We start from the raw sequence: 12,456 nt of genomic DNA on the forward strand, positions 1-12,456 counted from the left end.
TTTCCAAAGTTAACAAAATATGCTACCATATTTAGTTACTACTAACAGTTAAAACTGAAAATATGTTACAATTTGTTAAAAAGGAAATAAAAAATGTCTTAAGTTTATTTATTATTTCTCATACATTGTTATAAAAAGACCACATGACCGTTATTCCAGTTAGCATCATTTTTGCCAACTTGTGTTCCTCTCTTTCAAAGAAACGCGGCTCTTATTATATAGTATAAAAAAATATAATATGTAAAAAAAAAACTAACCTAAAAAGCAAATTGCAAAGAAACCCAAACTTGCTCTGTAAACCCTAATTTTCTTTACCCATTTGCTTGTGTATTGTGTAATATGCACTAAAATCCAACTTAAAGTTGGATTTTCTTCCTTTTGAGATTGCCCTAATCTTAATTACTTCCAAAATTCTCATTTTTTTGCAAGTTTAATTTTTCAAGTAGGTGAAGGAAAGATGATGAAGAATGAATTTGGTGATGGGGTTGCATGGTACAGAGGAGCAATGGTAGGTAAAGGAAGTTTTGGGTGTGTTTATTTAGCTACTTTGAAGAACCCCAAATTGAATTACAGCTACTTTCCACCAGTTATGGCTGTAAAATCTGCTGAGGTTTCTGTTTCGGGTTCAATTCAGAAGGAAAAGGAGGTTCTCAACAATATTAAGGGTTGTCCATATGTAATTCGATGTTTCGGGGATGAAACTACTACGGGTCAGAATGGTGCTATGGTTTATAATTTGTTGTTGGAGTATGGTTCTGGTGGAACCCTAGCTGAAAGGATCAATAAATCAGGATTGTCTGAATTTGAGGTACGGAATCATACGAGATCTATGCTTAGAGGGTTGCTTTGTATTCATACGATTGGTTATGTTCATTGCGATATGAAGCCTGAGAATGTATTGCTTGTGCCGAATTCTAGTAAGGGAAGTACTGAATTTAAGGTTAAGATTGGTGATTTAGGGTTAGCTAAGAGAGAAAATCAGAGCAAGAAGAGGAGGTTGGAGCCTTACTGGAGGGGTACTCCGATGTATTTGTCACCTGAAGCTGTTGCGGATAATGTGCAAGAGTGTCCTGCTGATATTTGGGCTTTAGGGTGTATTGTGCTTGAGATGTTAACTGGAAAACCTCCGTGGGATAGGGATAATGATATGGATGCTGAGGATGTACTTAGAAAGATCGGGGGAGGGAAAGAATTGCCTAAAATTCCTGGAAACTTATCGAAGGATGCAAAAGATTTCTTGAAGGGTTGTTTCGTTAGGAACCCTAGGTATAGATGGACTGCTGAGATGCTGTTGAATCATCCGTTTGTTGACGGATTGGTTGAGGATGAAGGAGTTGAACAACCACTAGAGGTTGAGGATATCAATATAGTTGATTCTATTCTATTGGTTACTGAAAGTGATGATGAATTCGCCTATTATTCAGAAGATTGGAGTGGTGCCTCTGAAGATGATTCCCTTGGTTTCTGGTCTGAGGAAGATTACGAGGATGAAATGACATCTTATTTTGATGAAGAAGGGATATTTAAAGTAGAAAAAAGCATAACTGTTATAAGCTCCACCATTGATGGTGGTTCTGCTCATATAATTGATCCATCAGTTGAGGTCCCTTCTGGGAGTCCCTCAAACAATTCGCCGAAATGTCCATCAAGTATTACCATTCCTGCAGGTGTCTAGAAATAGTTGGCAGGATAGAGATTTAAGCATTGAATTATACATTAAATTCATTGATTCGTTACTAGATGTAGCGACATAGTCTGTATGCAGTTCAAATTGGTTGAGCTTAAATGATAAGATCTGTTATTCTTTTTAATGTGTTGCTTCCAAGACTCTTACCTTTACATTTTGCTGTTGCATAACTCTCTTACTGTCTAAAATTGTGTTTGTTGCTCCATGTTTCTTTCATTCTTTTGGAACAGGCTGAACTTTGACCACTTCGGATGTATGTTTCTGAAGTTTGATGATTTATTAAACCTTTTTGCAGTGTTTAGCTAGACGACTGTCCTTGCAATTCTGAACTAGGGGATTTGTGTATGCACAAGAATTTTACATCTTAGATCACTCTGGGAACTAAGTTTTCTAGATTGATCGGAATGATGCACTTTGATCAGCAGGAAACATGTCATTGGAACACTTAATTCACCATGTGACTGCAATGCTTGCCAGATTATGTTTGTAATCGGAAATCTTGAAAACAGCTTCTTCATCACTGTTTTCTTATCATGAACCAGCTAACATACTAGTGAAGATTTCAGTCACCTGTCTTTGCATCATTTCTACGCCTAACCATTTTCAGTGTCTTCATTTCAGGCTCCTGGATTCGGATCTCTTGTTTTATCTATTCTCTGGCTAATTAATAAGTCATATTCACATTTCCATTCTTACTTGCAAATGTGAGATTTCAGGTCGGAAAAAGAGGATCTATAGCTGAAGTTGCTTGGAAGCCTGAAAATGAAGAGCTGTTTATGAAGCCAATGCCTGATGAAAAGATAACGTCACTTTAAGGTATGGTATATTAACATTTGAGTGAAGAAACTGCAGGCATTACCCGCGATTCATATTCAAAACAGAGTTGTCAAAGGTTTTTTTTTTTTTTTTTACATTATCCATGCAATTTTAACCTGTTTACGTTGATACTTAATTGCTCTTCTTACAGGTAAAAATAAAGTAAAATTCATCTACATTGTCCTGTTTGGTGGGTCTGTTGAAGAAGGAATGGGTGTTTGCTTGTTCGTTTGGCACTGTTGATACGGGCGGCGGCGAAAAGGTCATTGATAAACAATCATTAAAAATGTGTAGGCCAGCCAGTCTGATTGTAAGTTGAACTCGGTATTGATTAGAATGAACATTGACCTAACGATGGCTAAGTGCATAAATTAATGAAAATAGCTGGATTCCAAGAAAAGAGGCAAAAGGACATGTATAGTCAATAGGGAGTCCATGGTCGTACAACGCGGCTACTAACTTTGATTAGTTATATGGAGCTTATGTTTCGACTTACGTCCTATGAATTTACGTTTTTTATTTGTATTTTTAAATATTTTATTTGAATAGTATAAATTTAAGATAATGCATACATGACGTTATAAAAAAAAATGCAAAACATATATAGACTTTTAAACTTGTCCCTAAATTTTATTTTGGCACTCCAACTCAACCTTGTTCCATTTTAACCCTTTAACTCCAAATTTTATATTTCATTTTGGCACTTCCAAGTGATGTGGCGATCACACTTTTTCTAAGAGAGTGAAAGACAAAAAGAAAGTATTTTTTTAAAAATAATAAAAGATTAACCCTTCAACTCTATTTTTTTTTATGTACCATTTAAACACAAAATATTAATTTTATGATTTCTTTATTTCTATATATGATTTTCAACTGCAATTTTGCATTTTAAAAATCGTCATACATCCGTTAGTTATTGTAAAAAATTCAAATTGACGGATGATCATTGATTTTATTTTTTTAAAAAAGTAACAATTTCTTTTTGAGAGTTTCCCTGTATTTTTGCTTGAAAAATAATCAACGAAAGTGCGTTGATTTTCTTTCTTAAGAAAATCAATGACAATCCAACGAAATATATCGAGTTTCAACATTTTTTTATAGTGTTATTAATTACCAATGAACATGAGTTTTTTTTTTTTACTCATATTTAATTGAATGAAAAATTAGAAAGCTAGTATTTGAGTTAGTCCAAATAGATTAGATATGAAAAAAAATATGTGGTATTATTTAATTTAATTAATTGTTTTAAAAAGAAAATCAACACACTTTTATCGATTATTTTTCACACAATAATGTACAGAAACTCTAAAAAAAAAATTAAAAAATTGATGTTCATCCATTATTTATTTTTTAAAAAATATATATGACGTTGATTTTTAAAATGAAAAAGTGGAAATGAAGAACATAAATAGAAATGAAGAAACTTTTTATCATCAATGATCATATAACTAATGACGATTTTTAAAATGCAAAATTGCAGTTGAAGAGCATATATAGAAATAAAGAAATTATAAAATTAGTATTTTGTGTTTAAATGGTACATAAAAAAATAGAGTTGAAGGGTTAATCTTTTATTATTTTTTAAAAAAATATTTTTTTTTATATTTTACTCTCTTAGAGAAAGTGTGATGCACATATTCTGTCACATCACTTAGAAGTGCCAAAATGAAACAAAAAAATTAGAGTTAAAAGATTAAAATGGAACAAGGTTGAGTTGGAGTGCCAAAATGAAATTTAGGAACAAGTTTAAGGGTCTGTATATGTGTTTGGCGAAAAAAAAAAAAAACATAACCTTTAAATAATTTCTGATTGGTCATTTCTTTGGTATAACGTTTAGCATGCTTGTGACAAGGAAAAAGCAAAGTAAGTAATTAATTGTTGAGGAGGATATTCTATTTTTCTCCTATAATTGCTTGCAGCTTTAAATCACTGCTTTACCACTTTACGTATGATATAAGATTTCCAATCTTGTATAAAGAAAATCATTATTCTTTCCCTCTTAATTACTCCCCATTTATACTTTTTTTTATACCCATGAAAGTATCCATTAAAGAAGAGTAATTTCAACTTTACTATTTAGTGCTTGTAGACATCCAAATTGTATTTATGGACGAGAAAGGAATTTGATAAACAGTAACAATGAGAATATGAATATAGTGAAAATTTACATTGCCATAAAAATGTGTTGCGAGTATCAGATAGAGAAATCTTCGCTCATAGATGTAATTGAAAAGGCAAGTCAAGCAAACTAATACACACATGCCTTGTCTTACATCTGATTGGAGTAAAATTAGATCTTGAAAGTTGAAATGAATCAACTAACACTTTTTCATTTTAGAATTTTAGGTTAATTCAGATTAATCCTTTTGTGAGTGAAAAAAAATATCAAGCTATTATCTTTTGAATTCCTATCTGAATTAAATTTTGAACTTGATTAATTTATTAGAATTGATAAAATAAGAAGCTCATAAAGAAACTCAAACTGTATCACATGTTCAAATTACTGTCATTATTATTATTGGTTGATTAAATTCAATTTTTTCATTTTTTGTTAAATATAGAAAAAAAACGGATTTATTGAATTTCAAGTATTTAATTAGGAATCTAACAAATAAAATGTGTTATAAATTTGATGAAAAATCATTAATGCATTGGCACCGTCTTACAATTTTTTAAAATATTGTTCTTTTTTCTAAAATTTCGTAGCCAATCATACGAGAGAACAATACTCGTATGTCTCTAATTACTTGCCCATTTTTTCTTTTTTAGTTGTCCCCAATTACTTGTCCATTTTGACAAATCAAGAAAGGCCAATTTTTTTTTAACTATTATACCCTCAATTAATTAATTTGAAAAAGGAAAAACTTCTTGAAAATCTTAAGTTTTTTAATTCATCCACTTTCATAGTTAATAGGGGTAAAATGGTAAACTCACTATGTCAATAATTGTTTTCTTAATAGGTGTGTCAATTCAAAAGTGGACAAGTAACTAGGGACAGAGGGAGTATATATAAGGGAAAATTATATATAATAGCAAACTATTAATTCAAATTAAATGTTATAACCATAGTTTGATTTAATTGTACCCCGTATCAAATTGTTGCTATTTCGCCTCTCTCCATGGTGAATCTCGCTCGCCACTCTCGTTCTCGTTGGGCAGTCTCACTCGCCTTTTTTTTTTTTTATACAAACACAAATGTATAAAATGCATTTGTGTTTGTATAAAGAGAGAGAAAATTGTATATATACATATATTTTCGTTCCCCTCTCCCAGATCTCGCTCGCCACTCTCACTCGCCTCGTTCTCGCTTTATACAAACACATATTATACAATTGATTCTTTTGTATATGTATACCGAAACACTAATATACAATTGCTTCTTTTGTATATATGTATAACAAAATAGCCATAGCAAATATAAAGTTTGTTATGAAACGCAATTATGCAAACTATAGCTATAGCATACAAATATGATTTTTGTATTTGCTATACGTGAATGTTGCTCATATATAACACCTTAATCTGGTTTTATTGACGTGGACCATTATGGGTGGGTAATGTTCCATTGAGCCCAGGCCCAAAATCATGCAAAACTCTGTCCCAACATTTTCGATCAAGCCCAGGCCCAAAATCATGAGGCTCATTTGCTGGTCCAAGCCCAAAACCCAATCCAGAATGATTGAGAACATTTGATCAGCTTCCCGCCCTCTCCAGAACTTTCTGGTAAATCTCCAACTCTCTGGCGCAATCAAGTTCCTTCTATGTCTTCTCATTCCCGAACCCAGTAGAACTTTTTTCAATACCTATAAATACCCACATCACCATGCCTTTATTCAATCAGAAAAAAAAATCAACAACAAATAAAATCTCCCAAATTTCACTTCAAAAGAAGAAAAAAAAAAACTTTCTTTTCTTGAAAATCTTTACTAATGGCGAAATCTGAAGGCAAAGCTATTGGCATTGATCTCGGCACGACTTATAGTTGTGTTGGTGTTTGGCAAAATGATCGTGTAGAGATAATCCCAAATGATCAAGGCAACAGGACTACTCCATCCTACGTTGCTTTCACTGATACAGAGCGGTTAATCGGCGATGCAGCCAAGAATCAAGTAGCGATGAACCCCCAAAACACTGTTTTCGATGCTAAACGTTTAATTGGTCGGAGATTCTCCGACCCTTCTGTTCAGAGTGACATGAAGCATTGGCCGTTTAAAGTAGTTCCGGGTCCTGGTGAAAAACCCATGATTGTGGTTCAGTACAAGGGGGAAGAGAAACAGTTTTCTCCTGAGGAGATTTCTTCTATGGTTTTGACGAAAATGAAGGAAGTGGCGGAAGCTTTCTTGGGGACTACTGTAAAGAATGCTGTGGTTACTGTTCCTGCCTATTTCAATGATTCTCAAAGACAGGCTACTAAAGATGCAGGGGCTATTTCTGGGCTTAATGTTATGAGGATTATTAATGAGCCTACTGCTGCTGCAATTGCGTATGGTTTGGATAAAAAATCGTCGAGTAGTGGTGAAAAGAATGTGTTGATCTTTGATCTTGGTGGTGGAACTTTTGATGTTTCGTTGTTGACTATTGAGGAAGGGATCTTTGAAGTTAAGGCTACTGCAGGGGATACACATTTGGGTGGTGAAGATTTTGACAATAGGCTTGTCAATCATTTTGTGCAGGAGTTTAAAAGGAAGCATAAGAAGGATATTAGTGGCAATCCCAGGGCTCTAAGGCGGTTGAGAACCGCCTGTGAGAGGGCGAAGAGGACTTTGTCATCGACTGCTCAGACTACTATTGAGATTGATTCCTTGTATGAAGGGATTGATTTCTATGCTACGATTACCAGGGCAAGATTTGAGGAGATGAACATGGATCTTTTTAGGAAGTGTATGGAGCCTGTGGAGAAATGTTTAAAGGATGCCAAGATTGACAAGGGTCATATTCATGATGTGGTTCTTGTTGGTGGCTCTACTAGGATCCCAAAAGTACAGCAATTATTGCAAGATTTTTTCAATGGTAAGGAGCTATGCAAGAGTATTAACCCTGATGAGGCTGTGGCATATGGTGCTGCTGTTCAAGCTGCAATTTTGACTGGAGAAGGTGATCAGAAAGTTCAAGATTTGCTGCTTCTTGATGTCACACCTCTCAGTCTTGGTCTTGAAACTGCTGGTGGTGTGATGACAGTGTTGATTCCAAGAAACACTACAATTCCAACGAAGAAAGAGCAGATCTTTTCGACCTACCAGGACAATCAACCAGGTGTGCTCATTCAGGTGTATGAAGGAGAGAGGCCTATGACTAAAGACAACAACCTTCTTGGGAAATTTGAGCTCAAGGGTATTCCTCCATCACCAAGAGGAGTGCCTCAGATCAATGTATGTTTTGACATTGATGCTAATGGCATTCTCAACGTGTCGGCTGAGGACAAGACTGCTGGTGTGAAAAACAAGATCACAATTACAAACGATAAAGGAAGGTTAAGCAAGGAAGACATTGAGAGGATGGTTCAAGAAGCGGAGAGGTACAAGGAAGAGGATGAGTCCATGAAGAAAAAGGTTGAGGCGAAGAACGCATTGGAGAATTATGCTTACAACATGAGGAATACAGTGAGAGATGAGAAATTCTCAGGGAAATTGGATCCATCTGACAAACAGAAGATTGACAAGGCTGTGGATGAGACAATTGAATGGTTGGATGGAAACCAATTGGCTGAAGTAGATGAATTTGAGGATAAATTGAAGGAGTTGGAGAACTTGTGCAATCCAATAATTTCAAAGATGTACCAAGGTGGTGCAGGTGGAGATATGCCCATGGGAGGCAGTGCTGACACTGGAGCTGGTTATGGCCAAGGAGGATCTGCAGCTAATGGTCCAGGGCCAAAGATTGAGGAAGTTGATTAAAGATGATAGGCTAATATTTCTATAGAAATATAAACTTTTACTATTTTACTGATTGCTTTGAGTGTTCAGTTCTGGTGTGAGAGAATAATCACTATTACATCTATGTAGACCCTAAGTTTTTCTAAATAAATTTCATTTTTCATCTTAATGCTGTTTCCATTTCTCTTCAGACTTTTTGGCTATGTGATGTCTGTTCTTGCTTCTTATCTGCAATTTTCCTGCAATACCTTGATTAGCTGGTGCACCACAATGTGGATAACCAATATAGAAATGAAAGGAATAGCTTTATAACTACTCAGCTAAATTAGTTTTTTTCCAGAGGTAATGAAGAGTTATGTGTGACGGTATAATTGATGGATATATAACATAAACTAGTGGTAACTGAATTTGTTCAAAGTTTTTTTACTCTTTCAACAAAGAAAGATCACATCTTCTCAACCTGAAGAAGAGAAGCCCATTGAAAAGATTGATTATCTTCTTGTGAGTTTTGAGCTAAAGGGGTTGTCACATATCAATGTCTACCTTAACAATGATGCTAACCGCATTACTGTAGGTGTTGACCAAACTGCTATGGCGAAGAACAAGATCAAACATTAGAGGGAATAGGACATCCAGAGAATGGTTCAAGAACCTGAGAGGTACAATTCCAAGGACGAAGCCATGAAGAAGAACAACCCCACTAAAAACACATCTCTTCTGAGGACCTACATGCCTGCCTGATGCCTCTATGAGAAAACTTCAATTGGACACTTTGGTTGGAAGGAAAAAGGAGGGCATCCTGTTCTCTTGAAAGAAGAATGTGACAGTAAATGTTGAAATTTGACTCTTTATTCTCATACTAGAATATAAAATACATTTGCTAGTGTGTGCTTCAATGGTCAAGAATTGATTAATTTCAAGATTCAGAAGCATCAAAGCATAAAATCACCCTTCAGTGTTGCCAGAAATATAAGCCGCCTTGTGTGCAAAGCATTAGTCAAATTCACCAAAACTAAAAAAATGGGGAGAACATTGCCATCGAATACGAAATATCAAATTCCAGAAACAAAAACCATTTTGGTCCCATTTCCAGGGTTGGGCCATATTCTATGCAAAGGTGAAAGGAACAAAATTTGAGATAAAGCAACACTGAACACCACCTAGATGAAGATCCTATATAATAACCTCTTATATTCATCAAGAGTATTCATAGCTTGCTTTGGTCCAGAACTAAATAGTTCACCATTGAACTCTCTCCATCTCCTAATTCACTACTTTTGCTCTTTAAGTTCTCTCCTTTTCCAACAGGCTATACAGAAAGGGAGGACTAGTGAGACCAGTAAAGACATTTAGTTCTAAAGAAAAATGAAGATTGCTTTCTTTCATTGTCTCACTATCCTGTTATGCATTCTAACTGTAACAAGCAGAGCTTCTGAAATTTCCCATAATGTCTCAAAACATCTTGGTAGTGCACCAGAAGGAAACAGTGAGAGCGACGTTGCAGACATAAGTGACAACATCAATAAGTTTGAGTTGTCAACCAAGAATTTTGCACCAGATGTTGAGAAAAATCAGAGAGGAAAGGGATCGAATGGGGGTGGAAGTATGGCTCGTCAACCACATAATTCAGCTGTAACACTTAAGCAGCCCTCCATCTCCATGTCAACTACTTATGTCATTTCTAGCTTGCTCTTCTCCTGGTTTTGCCCTTAGTCATTTCTTACGATGTTCTAAAAGATAACAAGCATTTTCTTTCTTATTTCAGCTATTCTCGTTGTGGTTGTGACGTTGTGAGTGTATTATTTTGTTGGTTTTTTTTTTTGCTAATCCTAGAGTTGTATGTCTATCAATGAACAATGTATCGTGTAACCTTCTAAGATTGTGATGAATCATACGAGGCTTTCTTCATCTCTCCCCTTCATTTTCCTTTCCTTCCTTATTTTTTTGTATGTGTATTGCAGCAAAAATATGATCAAATAGTCATGCTGAATTAATCAGAGCCAAGAACTCTTTAACTAACTGACTAAACGCAGTGATAGTATTAGATTTGCTGATCCATGATGTCACACCTCTCAGTCATGATCCATTCCCACAAAGAAAGAACAGATCTTTTCAATCTACTCGAACAATCAACCAGGCGTGCTCATTCAGGTGTATGAAGGAGAGAGGCCTATGACTAAACACAACAACCTTGTTGGAAAATTTGAGCTCAAGGGTATTCCTCTAGCACAAAGAGGAGTGTCTCAGAGAAAATGTCTGTTTTGACATTGATGCTAATTAACGGTATCCTCAACGTGTCAGCTGAGGACAAGACTGTTCATGTGAAGAACAAAGATCACAATTGCAAATGATAAAAGGGACGCAAAGAACTCATTGGAGAAAATGTCTCTTTGTTGTTGATGTTTCTAGTAGTAGTATGAGACAACAAATACTATGACAACTATGTAGACCTCTACCTATGTTTTTCCAAATAAAACACCCTTTCTTGTTCTACTTTTTCCAACCCTTTTGAGAGGTTTTGACAAAGATACCTATTCTTGCTTCTTATGTGCAATTTCTTACACTATCTTGATTAGCTGGTGCAGCACAATTAGGCACACCGATAACTCGTTAAAGTTGAACTCAAGAACTACCTTGAGAGGTTTTCATTTTCCCCTTGTAGTTAGGCAAGTTTGTATGAGGCCCTACCTGCATTACTCTATGAGAAAACTTCAGTTAGACTCTTTGAACACTTTGGTTATAAGAAGAAAAAAAAAAGGAGGGTATCATATTCTCTTGAATAGGAATTTAACGCTTTATTCTCACATTAGGATATAAATAGATTCCCCTACCACTATCAACTTTCAAGATGTTTCATTTCACCAATCACTAGTATCAAGACATAACAACAAATGTGCCATGCTTTTTAAGTGTCTTATCTAAAAGAACAGAACAACAAATGTTACAACATCAAAAAAGAAGATTCCAGATGCTTAAATTGAGACCAGAACTGTTTTGGTCCCATCACTGGGATTGGGTCAATGGGAGATTAAAGGCAAAGTGAAGGAATAAAATTGAGACAAAGCAGCAATAACATCACCTAGAAGAAGATCCTATATAACAACCTCTTATACTCATCAAGAGTAGCAATAGCCTTTGGTCTAAAGCTAAAAACACTCTCCATCACCTATATCTCCTATTCCAAATTCCAAATTCCAAATAGTTATTCAGAAAAGGAAAGACAAGTGATACCAATAAAGACATTTAGCTCCAAAGGAAATGAAGGTTGCTTTCATTCCGTATTTAGTTATCCTGTTATGCGCCTTAGCAATCACAAGCAGGTCGTCAGAAACTTCTCACACGTTGAAAATCAGAGGTGTCCATGTCTCAAAACATCTTGCTAGTGCACTAGAAAGAAACAGTAAGAGTGTTGTTGCAGACATAAGTAGTGACACTAATAAGTTTGAGTTATCAGCAACCAAGGATGTTATATCAGATGTTGAGAAAAATCAGAGAGGAAAGGGAGCAAATGGGGGTGGAAGTATTGCTCGTCAGCCACGTACTCTTGATAAAAATTCAGCTGTAATGCTAAAGCATCCTTCTATCTCCTTGTCTACTATTTGTGTCATGTCTAGCTTACCTCTACTCCTTGTTCTGCCCTTTGTCATTCCCTAAGATGTTCCGAAAAACACCTCAATCATTTTTCTTTCTTTCTTCAACTGGTTCTGACCTTTGTGAAAACTTGTGATTTCATGAGTGTGTTATTCTGTTGGTTTGTTTTGTTAGTGTTGTATGTCAATCACCAGCTGTGTCGTGTAACATGCTACAGATTGATTGATGATGAATCATATCAGTCTTTCTGATCGTCTCTCACATTTGTTTTCCTCTTCCTCCTTATTTGTTTGCATCTGTGTGTATTTCAGCAAAAATATGATCAAGTTCATGTATGCTGAACATAAACATGAAGTAATCAGAACCAACAACTCTTCCAATAACAGATCAAAGCACAGTGATAATATTATATTTGCAGATATTCAGGAATAAAAGATGGTCCAACTAAGCCATCCGCGGTTCCAATCTACTGCTGCAATCCTACTAGAA

General features: G+C 35.3%; 3 protein-coding genes across 3 annotated transcripts; all 3 read left to right on the plus strand.

Moving 5' to 3' along the window:
* The first annotated feature begins 248 nt into the window (after window positions 1-248).
* Window positions 249-1,811, plus strand: LOC125859295 (mitogen-activated protein kinase kinase kinase 20-like). Its single transcript, XM_049539001.1, has one exon. It carries the CDS (start codon window positions 458-460, stop codon window positions 1,673-1,675), a length of 1,218 nt encoding a protein of 405 aa, XP_049394958.1. The 5' UTR covers window positions 249-457; the 3' UTR covers window positions 1,676-1,811.
* Window positions 1,812-6,346: 4,535 nt separating this feature from the next.
* LOC125859288 (heat shock 70 kDa protein 5) lies at window positions 6,347-8,545 on the plus strand. Its single transcript, XM_049538993.1, has one exon. The coding sequence runs from the start codon at window positions 6,433-6,435 to the stop codon at window positions 8,395-8,397; it is 1,965 nt and encodes a 654-aa protein (XP_049394950.1). The 5' UTR covers window positions 6,347-6,432; the 3' UTR covers window positions 8,398-8,545.
* A 2,696-nt stretch (window positions 8,546-11,241) lies between these two features.
* On the plus strand, window positions 11,242-12,392 carry LOC125858256 (uncharacterized). Its single transcript, XM_049537973.1, has one exon. The coding sequence runs from the start codon at window positions 11,635-11,637 to the stop codon at window positions 12,028-12,030; it is 396 nt and encodes a 131-aa protein (XP_049393930.1). The 5' UTR covers window positions 11,242-11,634; the 3' UTR covers window positions 12,031-12,392.
* Window positions 12,393-12,456: the final 64 nt, after the last annotated feature.

Source organism: Solanum stenotomum, chromosome 3, assembly GCF_019186545.1.
Source record: "Solanum stenotomum isolate F172 chromosome 3, ASM1918654v1, whole genome shotgun sequence".
Classification (NCBI taxonomy): Eukaryota; Viridiplantae; Streptophyta; class Magnoliopsida; order Solanales; family Solanaceae; genus Solanum; species Solanum stenotomum.

Coding starts and splice junctions, on each gene's coding strand:
- LOC125859295 (XM_049539001.1), top strand. CDS start 458: ATGATGAAGAATGAATTTGGTGATGGGGTTGCATGGTACAGAGGAGCA.
- LOC125859288 (XM_049538993.1), top strand. CDS start 6,433: ATGGCGAAATCTGAAGGCAAAGCTATTGGCATTGATCTCGGCACGACT.
- LOC125858256 (XM_049537973.1), top strand. CDS start 11,635: ATGAAGGTTGCTTTCATTCCGTATTTAGTTATCCTGTTATGCGCCTTA.